Source organism: Cibotium barometz, chromosome 61 (genome assembly GCF_041138505.1).
Source record: "Cibotium barometz isolate CiBa-2024 chromosome 61, ASM4113850v1, whole genome shotgun sequence".
NCBI classification, from domain to species: Eukaryota; Viridiplantae; Streptophyta; class Polypodiopsida; order Cyatheales; family Cibotiaceae; genus Cibotium; species Cibotium barometz.
This window is the reverse complement of record NC_141106.1, coordinates 26,349,514-26,369,746: the sequence shown is the minus strand read 5'-3', so window position 1 is coordinate 26,369,746 and position 20,233 is coordinate 26,349,514. Positions and strand designations below refer to the sequence as shown.

Here is a 20,233-nt window from a genome sequence, read left to right as displayed (position 1 = left end):
AAAGTTTAACAAGAATGGAAACCCAAGCAACACCAAAAAAGCCACTTAACAAATACACAAGAGCTTGCGTGTTCATTCAAACCCAATGGCAACTAACCAGAAGCTGTACCTCCCACCTCGACTACCACCTCGACACCGACTACATTTCTCTCTTCTTTCAGATGGAACAACAAAGGAGAGAGGACGAGGCCCAAAGGAGAGAAGAAAAAGCAGAAAGACGGGACTATGAGGAAGCCCAACGCAGGATCTTCGAAGACCGGTGTTAGGCTGAACTCGCAGCTCGGGAGCACCAACGAGAGCTCGATCGAGAACGTATGTTACTCGAGCACCAAAGGGAAAAGGAGGCCATTCATCTTAGATACCAGCACCTCTCTTCAACATCCCCAGTCTCAGGTGCCACTAGCCAGCAAGCAGTCTGCAGCATCAACTACCGTCATTCGAAGTCAACTTAATTTCAGTAAGTATGATGGTAAGTGTGATCATTTAGCAGTAAATCAATTTATTCATCAATTTACTCCTCATTTTCCATTAGCTAGGATCACAGATCCTTGAGATAAGAGTCCACGTAGCGGCTCCCCATGTCATTGGTGAGGCAATCACTTGGTGGCAACATTGGTCTAATCTCTATACAGACCAGACCACAGGTGTCACAGCTTTCAGCTAGGATACCTTTGTCCATGACCTGAAGACCAGATTCCTTCCGCCCCAGTACATGACCAGTCTGGCAGATGAGTTCTATGGACTCAGACAGAACTGATCCCCAATGCTTCAATTTTCCAGCAAGGTTATTACTTTAGCACAACAGTTAGGGTTATCTGCACAAGCCAAGATGGAGCAATTCATTCGTGGATTGGATCCTAACATTCGGTTCACTATTCGTAACTTTGAACCCAGTACATATGACCAGGCTTTGACTCTCGCTCAGAATGAAGAAATGAAGATGAACAAAGGCAAGCCCAAGCAGTCATCTCAATCCAGTACCAAACCCCAAACCCCAACATTCGGTTCACTATTCGTAACTTTGAACCCAGTACATACGACCAGGCTTTGACTCTCGCTCAGAACGAAGAAATGAAGATGAACAAAGGCAAGCCCAAGCAGTCATCTCAATCCAGTACCAAACCCCAACAGCAACAATCCACTGCACAGCCAGGAAAAGGTAACGCATCTTCTAAAGATGCTAAGAAGCACGGCAGTAGTAGCTCTAGTTCAGGGGGTAAGAAAGACAGAGAATCTAAGTCTAAGAAAACCTCCGATGAAAAGGCTAAAGCAGGCATTACTCGAGGTCATCTTCCTCCAAAGGAGCAAAAGAAGTATCATTCAGAAAAAAGATGTTTTTTCTGTCACATCATAGGGCATGGTAAGAAGGATTGCCACAAATGGCAAGCGGAACAAGCCACTAAGCCCCTTCTGCCACAATCGCCACAGCCTCCCCAACTCCTCCAGCCCCGCCTACTACCATCAATGCGGTTCAACTTTTACCTTCTATGCATCCTATGTCATCAGTGGTATTTGATGCTAAGCAGGAGAGTGAGAGCGATGCTGCACAGAAGAGCCTCATCCGAGCTTATGGCTCTACCAAGGGCCGACAGTTTGTAGTCCTTTTCGATATGGGTAGTTCTGAAGACGCCATCTCTCCCCAGTTGGCTAATAAATTGAACTGCACATTAGTCCCATATCATCTGGATGTGGACGGGTTTACACCTGGTCTTCGCACCCATATTTCCCAGAAGGCACAACAATGCTCATGCTCCCTTGCACATAGCTCGTCGGGCTTGGAGATGATAAATCATAGGAACGCCAAGAATGCTCCTATCGGAATGCCAAGCTTCTCCTCACTCGACAAATGCATAGGATCTCTACTCTCAGGCCTCATTGGGAGAGCTATGATATTTCTCCAATGATACAACGCAAATATTGGCATAGACTTTGGCACTCATACAGACATGGTGGTCTCCCCACCAATCAGTGGAGATCAGTTTTCGGTGTAGCACCTTCTTGTCCTAGATGTGCGGCAGATTCTGAGTCCGTACAACGTTGTCTATGGGGATGCAGCATTGCATAGCAGATTTGGGGTCCTATAGCCCAACTTATGGGCAAATTGAGTGGCCGAGCCATGCATGTGACTTGGGGGACAACTGCTTGGCTCTCCCAGTCCGCCAGTCCGCAACTTCTTTTTTAGGGCAGTGGTAGAGATTCTATTTTTTTCATTCGTAGAGGTATTGCCCAACATGGTTTATTGCAGGATGTTCCTCACTCTGATTATACACCCCCTAGACAGAGGATTGACACCAGTTGGGAGATTATTGCCAGTATTACAGCATGGCAGATCTGGAGAGCTAGATGCACAGAGGTTATTGAGGGTGTCCAGATTTTTGGGTCTCAGTGCATTAGTACTATATGGGGTGATATCATCCACACTCTTATGGCTACTTGGGCTCGCATTCAGGGGCCCTCTCGTTCTACGCAAGCGAAGCGTGTGATATTTATGCGGAAATGAGACCATGGCATCTTCTTCTCCTCTAGTACCAGAGGTCTTACATGGCATCATGATGCTCCTCAGTGGTTGAAATCATCTTACATATTGGGGTGATTCTATTCTCTTCCGGCTTATATTTGTGATTGTTGTATGTTTTTCTCATACTTAATAGAAGTCTCTTTTTGGGAAAAAACAAAAAAGAAAAAGAAAAAGAAAAAAAAGAATGCTCCTATCTCCCCGAATCATGACAGGCTCAGGAAAACCTTTAGAGATAATAAAGGTATCCTGCTCCCAATTGGGAATAGGTTCATAGTGACGAAACCACTGGATTCCTAAGATCATGTCACACCCCAACAGAGGCGAGACGATGAAATCTCGTTGGAATGAGGCCTTTTGAACTTCAAAGGCAAATTGATTTATGCTCAGACAGCTTCTATCTCATCGATAACCGTCGTCTCATCATCTTCAGTCCCTCAGTTGGCAGATCTCCTTTCTCATTCAGACATTTTTAAGGATGATCTCCTACCCAGTATCCCACAGTTAGCAGAAACCTCCTAGCAAGTTTCCCTCTTGTCTTTCCAAGACTTTCATGGGCAAGCTAGAACAGTAGTAAGTTCTCAAACATTTGAAACATGTTCCTTATGGACACATTTTCACAGTCACCACATACCACCAAGCACTTAAGTGGCTCCCGATGATGCCAAGTGCCCAATGGAGTGCTCAGTACACTAGACAAGGTCAACTCTTCCAACAGGTTGGAGGAATGATCAAGTACATCCCTGGTCAGCATAACCCAGTAGTAGATGTTCTTAGTAGAAAGACCAGCATCTAGACTAGTCAGGAGTCTACCATTCTCAACATCTCTGGAAAAGACTTAAAAAGCATAGAAGATCAGTATGTCGATTCTGCAAAGTTTGGTACTCAAACCAGTTTGGTTCTCAATTTTGAGCCTGGCCATTATTCAGTTCACAGACAGGCAAGTAAGTTTAGTCGAGATATCCACTTCAAGGAAGGGGATTGCGTCTATCTGCGTATCATGAAACAAAGATTGAAACAAGTGGGCAAACGTTGTCCCAAGCTTTCATTCCGTAGTTTTGGCCCTTTTCCAATAGTTAACAAGTTAAGTGATGTCTCCATGAAGTTAAAGTTACCTACCAGTTGGACAATGCATGATGTTTTCCATGTTTCTTGGCTAAAACCATATATTGATCCACAAGTGTTTGATGTTTCAGATGAACAGCAGCCAGACGTGGTAGACGAAGCAAAAGTCATTGAGCCCAAGCAGATCCTTCTTCATCCTTGGAAGCATGGTTCCGGCCGACGGATACGTCAGTTCTATACGAAATTCCGGGATCGAGGTACCCACGAAGCCGTATGGCTAGACGAGGAGTTCTTTCAAGAGTACCCCCAGTTGTTGGCGAACTACTTGGAAGCCATGAACCTGCCGCCAAGCTAAGCAGGAGGGAATGTCACATGCACTCTGCGTTGTAGTGCATGGTGACAAACTGGCTCATCATCAGCAGTGCAACATTTGTACAGTATTAGTTCCATTCAAGATGATATTTGTCGTACGCCGTGACCCCATTGTATATCCTCAGTCCAGGATAAGTCAGGCACGAGCTACGTAGGTCATTCTCAGCCATAGTCAGTCAGTCAGTCAATCTAAGTCCCTTAACCCACTTAAAGAGACGCATTCACACATATACAGTCACTAGAAACGTTAGGATTTGCATCAGAAAGCATCCTGCATATTGCACATCATTCATGCAGCATAACATCTAGACCATTGCAGGAACCTCAGATATATCCAGGATTTAGGATGCTTTCTGATGTGCAGACCTTAAGGTTTCTACTGACTGTATATGTATGAATGCGTCTCTTTAAGTGGGTTAAGGGACTTAGATTGATTGACTGACTGACTATGGCTGAGAATGACCTACGTAGCTCGTGCCTGACTTATCCTGGACTGCGGATATACAATGGGGTCACGGCGTACGATAAATAGCATTCTGAATGGAACTAATACTGTACAAATGTTGCACTGCTGATGATGAGCCAATTTGTCACCATGCACTACAGTGCAGAGTGCATGTGACATGAGACCAAAAGGATTACATCATGTCCATGGAATACATCATCATGGGTACAAAAATGAAAGAAAATGAGAAAGCTAAAATGCTAAAGCTGAGATGCTACGATTGATTCATGTACAAAGAGCGCAAGGCTCGCATATCATCCTAAGAGAGAGAGAAAGAAAGAAAGTTGTATTAATGTCTTCAAAAGGCCTAAATGACCTATGAGACCAAAATGTTGCATCATGTCCATGAAATACATCATCATGGTACTGAAAGTAAAACAAAAAGAAAATATCCGTAAAAAAACAAAGAGCCTAAAGCTCTCGCATCAGCCAAGAATATCTCGCATAAGGCACTACAACATGGTACCCAATGTAGTAAGGCTGAGCTGGTGGGAGAAAGTCTGGTGGTGGTGGGAAATGATGGCTCTGATCCTCTTGAGGTGACGTGAGCGTGGGTGGCAGCCACTATGTCATGGGCATCGGGCTCTGCATAGCTCGGTGGCTTTGTCTAATGCCACTCCTCTCGGCCGGGCTCCTACATCAACCTAGAGGTCGGGGGGAGTGGGTGGATCTGCTCTCGGGGCGCTAGTCTGGAAGAAGTCAATGAGAGCTCTCTGTGCTAGTGCTCGGGCAAGTGCAGCTTATCTGGGCCGCAGTAGGGATTCCTTGTGTCTGCACAGCTCCAGAAGAAAGAGCCCCAAGCATCTCTGGTCTAGAAAATCCATGATCCTAGAGAGTGGTCCAAATCCCTCTCAGAAGAGGCAGTGGAACCTCCCCCTGATCTCATAGTATATTGGGCATCTGCATATATAATGAGTGTTTGTCTCAGCCTTTGTATGGAAAAGCTGGCATGTTCTATCCTCTAGTATAGCTGCTCTCGGCCCGTATATGACTGTCTCCACTCTCAACTGGTGGGATGAGGTGCGGATCTATCCAATCGCACAATGCACCCCGAAAAATGAGAGGTGTATACATGTAGTGCGGGCGTATGATGAAGCCGTTTTCCATCATGTGAAGATGGTCTTGTCCCTAGGGGTTGGAGGGGTGGATGCTAGGTCCTCTCAGTATCCAATCTCACAATGTCATATGACCCTATTCAGTTTTGTGCAACTGAGAGCAGAGGAAGGGGCCTCTATGCTGTACTGAAATGGTGGGAGTGCCCCCATTTGCATGCCATGCATACCAAACCAAGTGCTCACCTGCGCATACCAACACTGCGTGTCTCCATCAAGTGCTAGTTGTCTCGAGGACTCTAGGGCAAGCTAAGGTTATCTATCTGGTGGGAGCTCCCATAGTCTCTACTACTATGTCACTCTCGGGAAAAGAGCCTGTGTCACGATAGGGGTAGTCCCCATCTCCGCTTGCACAGTCTCATGTGGCACTGAAGGCTTACTCCTGATGATGTGTGAGATCATCATCACTAGTGGCCTCTCCATCAGCTTCCACCCATCATATACCTCTCTCGTATCTGTCACAGCTGACTCCCTTCTCTGTCTCCTCCTATGGTATAAATTGGGACCCCAAATGGGAGCTCCATACAATAATGCAAGTGTGACTTATGTGTCAAACAGCTAGAGCTTTGTCCTCGGCTCTTGAAATTGTATCTGTGAGCAATGCCTCTCAAGTGAGCCTAGAGCTCCATACCCTCGCATCAATTTGGTTTCGGCTGCCTTTCGCATAGAGAACTCAGGCCTGGCAAAAGCGACCCCAAGATATACAGAAAAGGCCACATACTCCACAGGCTGCCCACTATATGTAAACTGAGGTGTGGATCTGCCTACCCATTGTGGGGATATCTTAAAGATCATAACCTTGGTCTTCCCAAGGTTCACTATGAGGTCCCCCCTTGCAAAAAAGCCTGTGATGCATCCAAGTGCGTTTGCAGCCCCTCTGGTGAATTAGAGATAAGAACAATGTCATCTACATACAATCAAATAGGTATCAAGACACCTGCCAACTGTGCTCCTTGTCCTCCGTGTCTATCTATGAGTTAGATATCTCATCTATGTAAAGCCCAAAGAGAGTAGGAGACAAGGGGCAGCCATGTTTCACTCCGATAGTGTTGTGTCACCACCCGGGGCCCGTATTCTGCCAGTGCTGGACTCATATAGTGTAAAGATCCCCCAAAGCATATATGTTGGTACTCCGTGATGCCCATGAGCTCTCCCCTCCTCAATCATGCCCCGTAATGTGAAAATGTGATCTAGTGTGGAGTCTCCTCTCTGAAAACCTGCTTGCCCTCGCGCTCTGAGTCTCTGCTCCTTGGCCCATCTACTGAGCTCATGCTCTAAGATTGATCCGTAAATCCTGGCCAATGTGTGACCAATCATAATAGTCTTGTAGTTGCCAAGGTCCATGGGGTCACCTACCTTCAGAATGGGCAAAAATGTTTGACAAACTCAGTCAGATTGTTAGTGAGAAGCTGGAGAAGAACAACTTCCATGCCTGGAAGTTCAGAATGTACTCGCTCCATGTCTGTAGGGGTAGCAGGCAACTAGGCCATCGGGCAAGGCCATTGTAAATGGTGTCCATGAGCCACACCAAAGGCGAAAAAGTACTCCCTGGTAGTCTGTGGAGCGGATCCGTGCCCACAATGTCTCTCTCTTGATACATGGGATCATCTGTCTCAAAGAGAGGTTTGGAAGAGGGGTGCCCGTGCACTGACAGTATGGGCATTGAAGTCACCACCAAGGAGGATATCCCCTAGTTTTCAGAATCTCATAATCCCATCATGGAATACTAGGAACATGAAACATCAGAGGAGGATCAGCCCCTAATATATGGTATACCACTCTCAAGCTTAGGGCTAATGAGTATGGCTGAGAGGTCTCCCTCAACTACGTCACGTGGAAAGGTGGGTTGATGGCGATGGAGCATGTCTTGGATCAGCAGCACCTGATGAGGGGATTGTGGTTGAGAACTTGGGGGGGGGGGGGGGGGTGGCGTTGGGCACGTTGGAATGTGGAGACCCAGTCTGAGGTAACTCCTCTCAGGTGAGATGGGTCTGGAGTAGCCCGAGGTGGGTCCACACGATCCACTGTATAGATATCCTCCTCCTCTTGGGTTTCAAAGAAGCTTGTAATGGTTAGCTAGCTAGGGAGGTGTCCGCGTGGCTAGGGCCGAAGCTCTCTCTCGAAAGTGTCCCTGTGTTTATGGAGCTCAAGTGGGAAGAGCCGTAGGCAACGTTGGTCTAAAAGTTCAATCATCCTCGACAGTAGGCCAAATCCCTCATGGAATAGACAATAAAGCATCCCGTGGATCTCATAGTATACTAGGCAGTGACATATGTAATGCTCCTCTGTCTCAACCTCTGTGTGACATAATCGGTAGATCCTCTCCTCCCTGGGTCTCTATATGAGCTCCCCTCCTGCTCTGAAGACACACTTAGCTTTGCCTGTCTCCACTCTGAGGCAATGGGATAAAACCCGTATTTGGCCAATCGCAATCCACACGGCATGGGACATGTGAACACTCGTGGACCCCGGCTGTTGGATGAATTCCATCCTCAATGAGCGTGAGGAAGTGATCTCTGTAGAAGTGCATCCTCGGTGGGAGCTCCGTAGGTGTGATCCATAAGCAACATGTGTAGAGGCTAAGAAGATCTAACTCGACAACCTGGTTGGTGTCCTCGTGTGAGAGAGCTGGAGAAGAGGGGAGTCCAAACTATACTGAAGGGTTGGGAGGTGGTCCACGTGGAGCCCATATCTTGAGAACCAAGTGGAAACTAAGGTACCTATTCCAGGGTGGCCCTCCAATGTTAATTATCTCGAGGACTCGAGGGCAAGCCTTGGATACATGTGACTAATGCGATAAAGGTTATGTGAATGTCTAGAAGAGTGCATCCACTACCATCGGGACTCCGGCAAACTCTCCCTAGATAATTTGGTGTAGTACTGATGGTTTGCTGCGGATCATGCGGGAGAACATCATGACCTGGGGCCTCACAACTTGTTGACAATCCTTATCAAATAAATCTGCCACCAAAAGGCTGCTCCATACATCAAGGCTGGTGTGACAATGGTGTCAAAAAGACAACCCTTCATCTTGAGCTATTGGAAATGTTCTTTGCTTTTTAAAAATGGTGTCAAAGAGCCAACCCTTTGTCCTGAGCTCCAAGAAATGTGCTTCGAAGCACTACCGTCAAGTAAGCTCAAGCCTACATATGCCTGTCTCACTCTGGCATGTGCTACAGGAAGCATGGTGAAGCATGGGCCACTGAAAGTGACACCAAGGTAGACATAGGATCAGACAATCTCCAAAGGAATCCCTCTCTACATGCACCTCAATCTGGATGTGAAGGGGGGAGAGGGGGAGAGAGAGAGAGAGATGACAAAGCTCAAAGGAGAAAGATTGTACAACTCAAATGATACTCCATGTTATGATAGAACCACCCAAGTACATGCTTTTATAGGCATTAAGACTTCGATTTTGACCAAAAGCTAATAAGGGTTGTTCATACCTAAACAATCGGTAGGAGCAACATGCGGAGTGTAACAAGTGCACGGACGTAGTCAACGTGAGCTGATGACTCGTGTTACTAGGAATTCCTGGTTGAAGATTAATAATTAAAACGATCTATCCCCAGCACGATGAAACTTCAAAAGATTACCCAAGCCTATGGTCCCAAGTGGTAAACTTGTTGAATTCATTAGTGTAGCACGCATGCAGCCCAGAACATCCAAGGGTATCACAGACCTGTTATTGCCTAAAATTTCCATGGCCTAGATGGCAATAGTCCCTTTGAGAAGTTGGCCACAAAAAGGATCCTTCGTATAACTAGTTAGCCAGCCAAGGTCTCGTTTCATTACCAGAATCAACCAGACAAAACACTCCAACTAAGAACAGCCATGCACCACCACCCATAGCTCTCAATCTCTCAATCCTTACTATGTCTAGACCTGGTAAGTTTCCCCGTGTTGAGTCAAATTAAGCCACAAGCTCCACTCCTGATGGTGCCCATGCCTATCTTACCACAGTTAAACATCATGGCCACTTCCACATCTCATGCCAAATATCCGACATTGAAAGTTAAGAAGAACGATGACCCTCACATGGTGTCACACCCAGGTTACCAAGTTTGAAGTAGCACACCAGGAATGCCACAGATGAAAGAAAGAAGAATACATTTCAGATAACATTTGGGGACAGATTGGCTATCTCAATATGCTGAAAATAATTTTACAACACATGGTGAACTAAAACCAACCTTCTTGGAAAGACTCCGAAAAAGAAAAGACAGTCCCAGATTCATGACAAGTTGAAATGCTTGAAACAAAAGAATCTACCAGTAGAAGACTATGTAGCTAAATTCAGAACCTTGAGAGGATGACTTCAACCCAATGACCAACCTTCTGATGAGATGATAGCGATTTGGTTCATTAGAGGATTAAGCAAGAAAATCAAAGGCTCTATAGCCTCAGTAGATGTAACCACAGCTGGATTTGCTGGATTGATTGATGCAGCCAGACGAGCAGAAAAGAAGCCTTGACAACACCAAAAAATCAAGAAAGAAGAAAAAGAAAGATGACTCCTTTGACAGTGAACCTGACAGTGGCAGTTCTGAGGAGGAAAGTTCAAATGAAGAGTTGGACGATGAGAAAAAGAACAAGCCCAGGCGTGGTGTAATAAAGGGTCAGAAAGAAGCAAAAGAAAAGGACCCAGAAATGGACCAAATAAAAGGCCTCACAGCTGTGGTGACCAAGTTGGCCACAGGAGGTGCTAATGCTCCTGGTACATCTGGCTTTAGACCTGGAGTGTTCTGTTCTCAGTGCAAAAATGAAGGTCATCTAAAGGAAAAGTGCAAAATGGGGCCCACAGTGCCACCTGCCGGACCTTTACTCATCAGACAAAAAATGCAGGTACAATGGTCGTAATAGAGAACCTGCAACAGGAGTTCACAATGTCACAGCAGCCCCACAAAACCCCAAAATCAAGCAGGACAACAGCAACATGCATTCCAATGCTATCACTGCAAAAGAATGTGATATAGAAAGCTTGATTGTCAATTGTATCTCAAACACCAACAAGAGTTGCAATGGGGTGCATATCGAAAGCAAATCCAACCCAAGGTGCACCTGCTGCCAATATGGTTCAGATACAACAACTACCTGATACACCAGAACCACTAACGCAGGTACTGGCTGTCACCAGGTCAATGTCAAGTAAAGGACATAAACAGTGGAAAAGCCACTTCAATGGGAAGAGCAGAGGGGAGTCAAAGAGCACGTGACCAGGTTAGTGCAAGAAGCACAGGGTCGAGCTCGGGAGACACCATCCGCCCAATCCGAGACGGAGTTGGCAACAGATGGTCAGAATAAAACAGCTAATATTTCAAGAATGGAAGAGAAGGGTATGTGTCCAACAGCCAAAAGATGCTAGGGCAGATCTCTGACACTGTAATAGAGAGCAAGAAGATTCCACAACAAACGTGGAAGCCACATGAATCCAACATAACACTGTAATAGAGAGCAAGAAGATTCCACAACAAACATGGAAGCCACATGAATCCAACATAACACTGAAAAGTGTGTTAACAGATGGCAAGGAAAAAGCCAAGGCAAACTCGAATAAAGAAAAGGCTGAGAGTTTGATGCTGCAAGAAAACACAGTCAGAGAGCAGAGGCTGAAAAGAACCAGCAAAAAACTGGAGGGATGTCTGGAGACGGTCATCAAAGGAAAAAGGGAAGCAAAGCCCCTCAGACTATGATTTGTGGGGGGGTTTGAAAGATCTCAAACTGAACATCACATTGGATCAACTATTGTCTCTTGTGCTGCCAAACTCTACTACATAAGATGGTACAACGAAGTCAGATATAAGAAAATGAAGTCAGACAAAACCCAAGATCTGAGGTGGGCTGTCAGACAATAGGGAGGATTTCTGACGGTCCCCAAGGGGGCGACGGGGAGGGGCAGGGGGCCAGGGGAAGGGGGAGGGAAGGAGGATTTGAAGGCGGCTTTGGAGTATCCTTGGGAGATAATGTCTCGTAACGATTCTTAGTGGGAACCTGCTGCCTGCCACTCCTTGTCCTACACCATCTACGGATCAGGCTCACCCGAAGCGTTTCCCACTGCCGCTCCCGTAGCGCTGTGGAGCCTACAGAGGGTGCTCGGGAGAGAGAGAAGGCAGTCGATGGCAAGGTCTAGGCAGCGGCCCCGCACTTGAGCCGCGGCCGCTGGGGTTCAGTCAGCTTGGCTGGACAAAGACTGCAGTCTAGGGCAAGGACGTGCAAAGTGACCCATCTGACCAGAGAAGAAGCACTGTGCATAGCGCGCAAAATACCTATGCCTCCAGAATCGCAATCGAGCTCAACGACAAAGTGCTCTCTGCTAGGGCAAACTCCATCGTGGTGTATCCATTGGCCAAGAACTTGATGTTGGTGATCCGCCCGTGGTCCCCAACAGGCGTCACCTGAAGGAGGGGCCATGCGCCAGCAGCCAGACAAGGGTAGTCTTCCAAGGAAGAAACTGACGAGGCTAGGAGCTGGAGGTCCACTTCAGAGAAAAAGTAGCTCGGAGTGGGGATGGTGGAGTTGCTACCTGCTAACACTCATCCTCGGGAGGAGCTCCTAATGTGGACGGGGTTGGGGAGCCCTGAGATTAGGGGAGGGCTGCAAGTAGGTTTACAAGTGGCTAGGGTTCATTATTATTGATAAACCATGGTTACTCATGCTACTTATGATAGGATGGTTATTTATGGCGGCAATAGTTGCTATATAAGTGACTTATGGGTTATTGCTCTTATACTTGACAGTTGGTCTGTGCTTGGACCAGAGTAGTCTTACTTCTACCATGGACACGGCGCTTCACATGCAGTCTTGCCGAGGGTCCCTTAGGACAGGCTCTGGTGGTATGGGACACCAAGGCTGACTAGCTTGGCTTGTGGGCAGTTAGCTCGCAGTTAGCTCGAGGGAGATTCCGGATGGAATCTACTGTTGGGATGTGAGTTTGCTTGCACACATCTATGTTGTTATAACCTTGTGTGTTTAGCTTGTGTATCAGGTGATCTTTTGGGAGGAGTCTTACACCACTATGGAAAGGGTAAGGGTCCAGGGGCGGAACGACTGCAGCCAAAACACAGACCAGCCGCACAGGAACTTGTTGGATGGAGAGGGAGGGAAAAGGCGGAAAAGAAGAAGGCTGCAGCCATTCACACTGAAACAAGGCAAGTTGGGCAAGGAAGCAAGAGGGCGAATAGATGGGCAGGGAAGCAAGAGGAAGGGTGGACAAACCAACAGGTAGCTAGTAGAGTGCCGATTGTGTGTGTACATGGGGGTGGTGTGTGTGTGTGTTGGGGGGGTGGAGGGGGGGTCTCAAGAAGTCTCTCGCAGATATGCAAGTTATGAACGACTGTTGGGAAGATTGAGAGAGAAAAACACTACTGGTGCACATGCCTAGTGTCACCATTTGCCCACCCAATTGTCCACCCATGCTTTCTCATCATATGTATGTATATTGGACTGGTGTCCATGGCAGTTGTATATGCTGGGGATTGATGCCACTCATGTGATACTGTGGACTTGGCTTTCCGTTGGGAGCTGTGCCTCTATGTACACGCCCGGAAATGCCAGTGGATTGGTGTTCCATTGGGTCTGGTACATCGTGTACTTACTTGGAGCACATCTATTTTGGTATAGTCTCATGAACGGGGATTGTCCATACCAATGCTGCTGCATTGCATAGCATCTTTATGTGTTTGCTGACAATTGAAATTACATGCTTGCTTGACCAATGTGTAGTTCCGAGTAAGGGAACACCCGCCCGCGAACCGTGTGTGTGAAACTATCTGCTGACATGGTTATGTGGCATGTGACAGGTGGTAAGTATTGGTCATAAACCTAGCCTTAGGGATTAGCACTAATTTATAAGTGAGTTTGTACACACTTCATTAACTTTTGGGCGACCAAAACTCACTTATAAATTATGACCAGCCTGGTGTTCACACACACTAATGTCCCGAGGTGGATAAAACCCAATGTCCACCGCCCAAACCTTATCCCCTTTGTACATAGGGAGTAACCAGTCATGTGTCTGTTCTAGCTTGCTCCACAAAGCACCTACCTGCCACCTAGAGTGGACAACTCACCACCTCACTCTTCCCTCTCTCTCTAGAAGAAGGCGTCTTCTTCGTGAGGACTTTGGGATTGTATTTTCTGCACTTTCTCCTTCCCAACTCCATATGCAAGCTTGCTAAGGTGTTTCCCAAGCTTCCAAGAGTGTTTCCGGAAAACACACTCCCAATGATTGAAATTCAGCAAAACAGCTCTCTTTCTTGCTGTAATTTCTGCTTTTTTTTTTTCTGAAAACCCTAATTTCAACCCTCCTTTCTCAAGTTGAACCATAGGGGAAGCTTTCCCAGGATTCCCTTCATCCTCTTGAAGACTTTTGTCGTGAAGAATTGTGACAAATCGAAGATTTCAAAACTCCAATCACGTCCACCGCGAAAACTTCCGTTGTCATCGACTCCACTTGCAATAGGTAAGCTTTTATGCTTAAATATGGAAGCAAGTAGCAGGAGGAAGGAACTAGATTACAAGATTACATACCTTGTGTAGTGTTCTCTTGTCCTACGTGCTCTCTTCCAAATTATTGCTACCATGTGTTGGTGGAACAATAGAGAGCAGATGGTAGGGAACATGGATACTTGAGAGGGTAGTGTGAATTGCAAGAACCACAATGCAATACTGTATTCATATGCATTGGTATGGAAATCTAGTTAGAAATGCCCATGACACTATGTACTTGATTCTTCCAAGATCAATATACTTTATTTGAGGGAGGGGCCGGCCGTTCTGGCTCATTGTGTGTCTCTTGTCAATTCAGCAAATTACTTCTTGTATTAAGCATGTGTCCATCAAATCTTAGTGTATTTAAGTGTATCGATTAGCATTGTGTTCAACCAAGTTACACCTAGCATGCTATGAGATATGCGTGCTTCCGCGATGCTTTTGGTCCTCTTTCATGGGCGATGCAGTATAGAGATCAAAGATGCATGGGCTTGTACTTGTTGCTGGAGCTTCGACATGATTGGGTGACCCTCACGAGGCAGCAATCATGGAGGCAGGATCAGTATGACACCACTCAGACCTCTATTACAGACTTTTTTTGGCCCCCCCGCGCTAGACAACCACGGCGCTACCACCGAGGCCAGGCAAGACCAAAATGAGCACGTGGGTAGTCACCAAGGTGAGGGGGGAATCTTTCCACAGAGCCCTACATCCCCACCCCCAAAGATCCAGACCACCAGTTGCAGGTTAGCAGACCACCAGTTGCAGAATCAGGACATACTCCGGCGCCATTGAGAGGCACCAGCACATGAGGTTATTCATATCCCTAGAAGGAAAAAACTAGATGAGTTCTACCCTTCTTTGTACATACAGGTCCACATAGTACATGAGCCTGTTTATCTTTTGACATATGTTTTTCCTTTTTTCATGTTTTTGACATCCAATTATCCACCGATCAGATGTACTCATGTAAGTCTCATAAATCCTTCATGTCTTTTGTAGATGTTTAATATAATCTTTCTTTCTTTCCCTTTCAATGCAGAGATGTACTCCTAGCAGGAATGAGTGAAGACATCCAAAAAGAAAGCACCTTGATTTTACCTGCAACCTGTTAGCTTCTCTGCTTCAAATTGGTTTGGAGTAACCATAGAAGCCAGCAGTAAAACCTGCAAAATAACCACTTTTAAAAACATAATTTACCTCTGTGAGGTCCAATCATATTCAGATTTCATGCTTTCTATTCTAGAAGTGATGCCCACACTGATTGAAAACCTGTGTTCTGAATTTTTGCAAAGACAAGAAGTGTATGCATTTGCAAGCTGTTAACTATAGAGAAACCAATCGCTCTTTCATTTGGTAGCACAGGCAGTTACCTCGTATATCAAACCAAACCTTTCAACACATCAGCTCCATGTCTTGATCACAGAGCCTGCATACAATCTAGTGTGTGGTTCTGCATTCAAAACCTTCTTAAACTTCATGGAATAACAACTGTAGGGCTTCCTAAATGGCTGCTATAAGAGTGGATACATAGCCATAAGTTGAATAGTCTTAATTTATGACATTACAAAGCCTTTCCTAGATACCTTTTTTTTTGCAAAAGTGTAGTAAAAGTGTTAAGCCCCAAGTACATGCTCTGATGGCATTATACATTTGAAGGGAATATATTTTTGCTGCTAACTTGAAATTGTCTGGTGTTATGGAATCATTTTGATATTTATCTTAAGTATCTTTTGCTGTTTTAATTTAGAAAAAGTCTCTAATTTAAAAATATATATCACAACAACTCTCAAGCATCCTTTGACTCAAGTGTTCTTACGCTTGGATGCTTAAACACTGCCATCAAAATACTACATGTGCATAAACTTTTCTCTAATAAGCATGTACATCCCATATATACTGTGACATGGTCTACTTAGAATAGCTAAAGTATTTTGTTTTGTAAGACATCTACCAACGTCAAGCATTTTGTCCAAAATTCTTTGAATAGTTCCAAGAAACCAAAGGATGGTTCCAAATTTTTCCAACCCAGCTAGGAAAAGTATTCATCACCAAACGTAATCTTAAAATAGAGCTTTGACTCAAGGGATGATTATGGACTCTTGGAGCCTCTGGTTATATGATGGGTGTCCTATCACAGATACTTGCACTGGGACCCGGTGAGTGGGAGTGGAGGGATGCTTTTAACCCCATGAAAAGTATGCTCTTCTTCAATCACACTGTCTAGAATACCAGACACTTGGTTCTGGGAATAATCTAGAGAGTCCCTACTTCTAGACCGCATTGGGAGGCTTATGGGAACACCCTTCACATTCAGGGAGCTTTTTGGTGGAGGTTGTGGCGCTCGTACAAGGAAACAAGCATTTCCTCTTTTATTTGGCTTTCTATAGATGCAGCTTGTCCGAGATGTGTAGGAGCTTAAGAGACAATTTACCATTGCTTATGGGAGTGCAAAAAGGCATAGATGATCTGGACTCCAATAGCACACCTTTTTGGAAGCATGAGGAGAGATGCCTAAATTTGTTTTGGAGCTATTGTTTGGTTGACACATTCCGTCCCACAAATCAGGTTTGAAGGGAACGACCATGCCAGTTACCCCAAGAGTGGGTCAATGGTGTCATCTCCAGGCTATGTACCTCCAGCACACAGAGGTTGGACACCGCATGGGAGATCATTGCTAGCATCACAGCCTGGCACATCTGGAAGGCTAGATGCACTGAGGCCATGGAGGGCACTTTGGTTTATGATACCTAGTGCATTTGCAGGATATGGTGTGATATTATCCACACACTCATGGCCACTTGGGCTAGGGAAGAGAATTTAAAGAGCTTGAAGAGAACTTTTGGATTATATGTTTTGAAAACTTTGAGTGAAAATTTCCCTGAAGACATGTTTCTATCTAAATACATCAACCAACGATAATAGTCTCCATAAGCAAAAATTATGGATGTAGAAACAAGGAATCCATCAAATATTTGAGTAACCCTACCAGTTGCGCTTGCATCATAAGAAGTGATAAAGAGGAGGGGGGGGCGGGGGGGCGGGGGGGGATTGAGATTGAGCTTGACTGAAGCTTTAAACTTTAGGTTTCTACACCTTACATAATGGAGTATGAGAACATGGAGGAATCTTTTCTAGTTCAGCACCACATCTCTAAAGCATAGGAGTTTTTTAGAAGCTCTTTCACTAGATGACTTTCCTTTGTAACCATTGAGGAAAAAAGTATGTAGAGTTTTCATCCAAAAAAGTTCACGGGCCCAAGCTGTTTTATAAAATTCCTTTGGTAAACTGACTATCTATGCATTCTATGAGAAAACAACGAAAAGATTCAACATTGGACTTAGCCATGAACGCACATGAAGGTTTCAAATGCTGAGTAAAGCGCTTTATATATTAACTTTTCTTGCTTCTCTAACATGTTCTTAAAAGCGAATGAAAGCTGTTCTAAAAGTCCACCCAACATAGAGCATAGAACTGCTATTTATACTATAAATTACATAAATAACTTGGGTGATATGAATTGGACTTGGAGGAAAGTCTAAAGAAAGATGCTTACTTCTAAGATGCTTTAAACATTTAGGATTTTTATATTGTTATACATGTAGTAAGTACTTCTAATATAGACTTACAGAAAGATCATACGATAGGAACACCTCCAAAAACATAAATGTTATTTATATTTGTCCTATCCCTAATAAATCTTTCTCTAGAACAATTTCTAGCATGTCTAATAATAGAACAAAGAGCAGATGGAAGAAATACTAAGATCTAATGGGCCAACCTTGTCACTATGGTATTAGAGTCCTGTTTTTAGTGTCTGGTGAAAGTGCCCTTACCAAGCCTGATTGAGAGATGCCTTCGATGTTACTTAGTATTTCTATAGAGTCAAAGAGTTTAGCCACTCCAAGTATACATAGACGTGTTATTTCTTGACCTAAGCTTGTCTCAAAGATTGTTCCTCTTGGTTTGAAATGATTCGTACATAGGAATCTTGATTTTTTCTTGATTGAGCAAATGATGGCAGATCAGGATGTCAATGGATCATGTGTCCCTCGTGAGATAAATGATTTTGAGATGGAGGCTTTGAGGCAGTATCAGGTAGGTAAGGAGATGTAGCATGACAAGATGCCCGTCGTGACAAGGATTACCAAGACCACTTGGTTGGAAAGAAGAGGAATGCTATTAACAAGTCAGCTTTTCAAGAGCATGTTGGAGCTAGTTATGACTTACATGCTTTCAAAAGGGCACTTGGTAACAAGTCAGCTTTTCATGAGCATGTTAGAGCTAGCTATTACTTAACGTGATTTCAAAAGGGCACTTGGTAAAGGATGACATAGGTCAAGTGGTAGTAAATGAACCTCAACTCTTGGAGGGAAAGGTTGGAAAGATGGAACAGCCAAAACCTATGGATAAAGCCATGTCTCATGCTCTAAGAAAGTCAAAATAACAAAAACAAAACAAATCAGCTTCTTCAAAGCATTCTTAGTCTTCCTTTCATTCGGATGCCAAAAGCCAACACAAAAGCTTATTGAGATAGGATATTCAAACTTCGAAGTCATGACTGAAAAGTGTATTGCAAAAAGAATCTCCTATTCACTAAGAAGGTACAAAGCGGACAAAGGAAGAAGAGCGCCAACATAGGAAGAAAGCAAAGAGTTCAAGACATAGGTTAAGGACATCAAGTCTAAAACATTTATGGAAAGATGGATATGAACAAAAGCCCTATCATTTATTCACCAATTCAACATACACTTCTGTGCAGAGAACTTCATAGCAAAATCAAAGCTTGGACATATTGTTATGCATCGAAAAGAGACAGCTAGTTGTTGGTGAATAGCCAAGAAGACACATGGAACAATTTTAGTAAGAAGGTGTTCTATCAACAGGTTCTACTAGGTAGCTTCGAAAAAGCCATGAAGAAAGAGTGGACTGGCTTACACAAGATAAAGGGAAATCAAAAGATTCCTATATTCAAGATTTCTGGCGCAGGACAAATGATGAAGTTCATGTGGGAACTGCATCTCACCATCAAAAAAGGGCTAGACATCTATCATGTTCAGAGTCCACCTATCTGTGACATGTGTGCCCGCCCAACATCGATTACACATTTGATAGCTTGGAAAGCATGTCCATAGCGACCTTGGGATCCCCCAATCCCAAGGTAGAGCTCCTCAAGCCACTCACAAATGAGCCATAATCCCAACTATGTAACCACATTATGTCCACACAGTGCGGGGGATGATATTCTCCTCCTCATGTTGCACCAGCTAATAGAAACAACCGTAGTTGCAAAGTACATGCATATGAAAGCTGTGAAATGGCGAATACTGTGAGCTGAAGTGACGTGAACCTGCGCTGCTGCCCCGCCTGCCCTCTGTTGCCTCCGCCTATTTCTTTGCTGCTCCTGCCTGCCTCTGCTGCCTTCCCCTGCCCATCTGCTGCCTTCGCACCCCCCTTCGCCTGCCCAACTTCTGCCCTTCGCTAGCCTTTCAGTCCCCGCCTGCCCTTCAGCTACCCCCCTTTTGCTGCCCCTGCCAGCCCCCCTTTTGCTGCCCCGCCTGCCCCCGTCAGCCCCTCTGCTGCCCCCCGCCTGCCTTTTGCTGCCCCCGCCAGCCCCCCTTTGCTGCCCGCCCCCTGCCTTCTTCAGTCCCCGCCTGCCCCTCTGCTGCCCCCGCCTGCCCCTTTGCCCTTGCTTCCCCAGCTGCTCCCCGCCTTTGCACCCCTTCCTCTGCTCCCGTTTCCCAGCAGCTATTTTATCTAGATTCAAGTCGGCCGCCCACTGTTCTTGATTGGTCTTATGGCTTTTTCTGCCGCAGCCAATCTCTCATCACCCCCACTGGCCGGGAGAATCATCAATTTTTCACAAGACGAGCTCACCTCTCTTCAGCACGACATTGACCTTGAGGTCCAGACTACCCTTGTTGCGAGAGTTTATGGTTCCCACCCTTCTCGTTCACAGGCCCGTGAATGGCTTCTAGCAGCTCTCCCTTCGGAGCTTTCAGGATACTCGTTTACTTGGTCAAGGCTTCTTCTAGGTGGACTTTCATTCTTCAGAAGCTACTTCTCAGCCTTTGGCTAGCAGCCCCTCTCCTCTTGGTCCTAGGAAGATTTTCTTCTTTCAGTACTAGGTGGGCTTTGATCCAGTGGTGGAGGATCAGCGCCTTACCCCGGTCT

The 20,233-nt window shown here is 45.4% G+C and overlaps 1 protein-coding gene across 2 annotated transcripts in view; it reads right to left on the bottom strand.

The window, feature by feature from the left end:
- Window positions 1–20,233, bottom strand: part of SOS4 (pfkB-like carbohydrate kinase family protein) — a 205,708-nt gene that overhangs the window by 72,457 nt on the left and 113,018 nt on the right. For both annotated transcript variants that reach the window (XM_086794545.1, XM_086794546.1), the window contains exon 6: window positions 15,161–15,225. In XM_086794545.1, coding sequence (XP_086650671.1) covers window positions 15,161–15,225 — 65 coding nt within the window. The remainder of the gene's footprint in view (window positions 1–15,160; window positions 15,226–20,233) is intronic.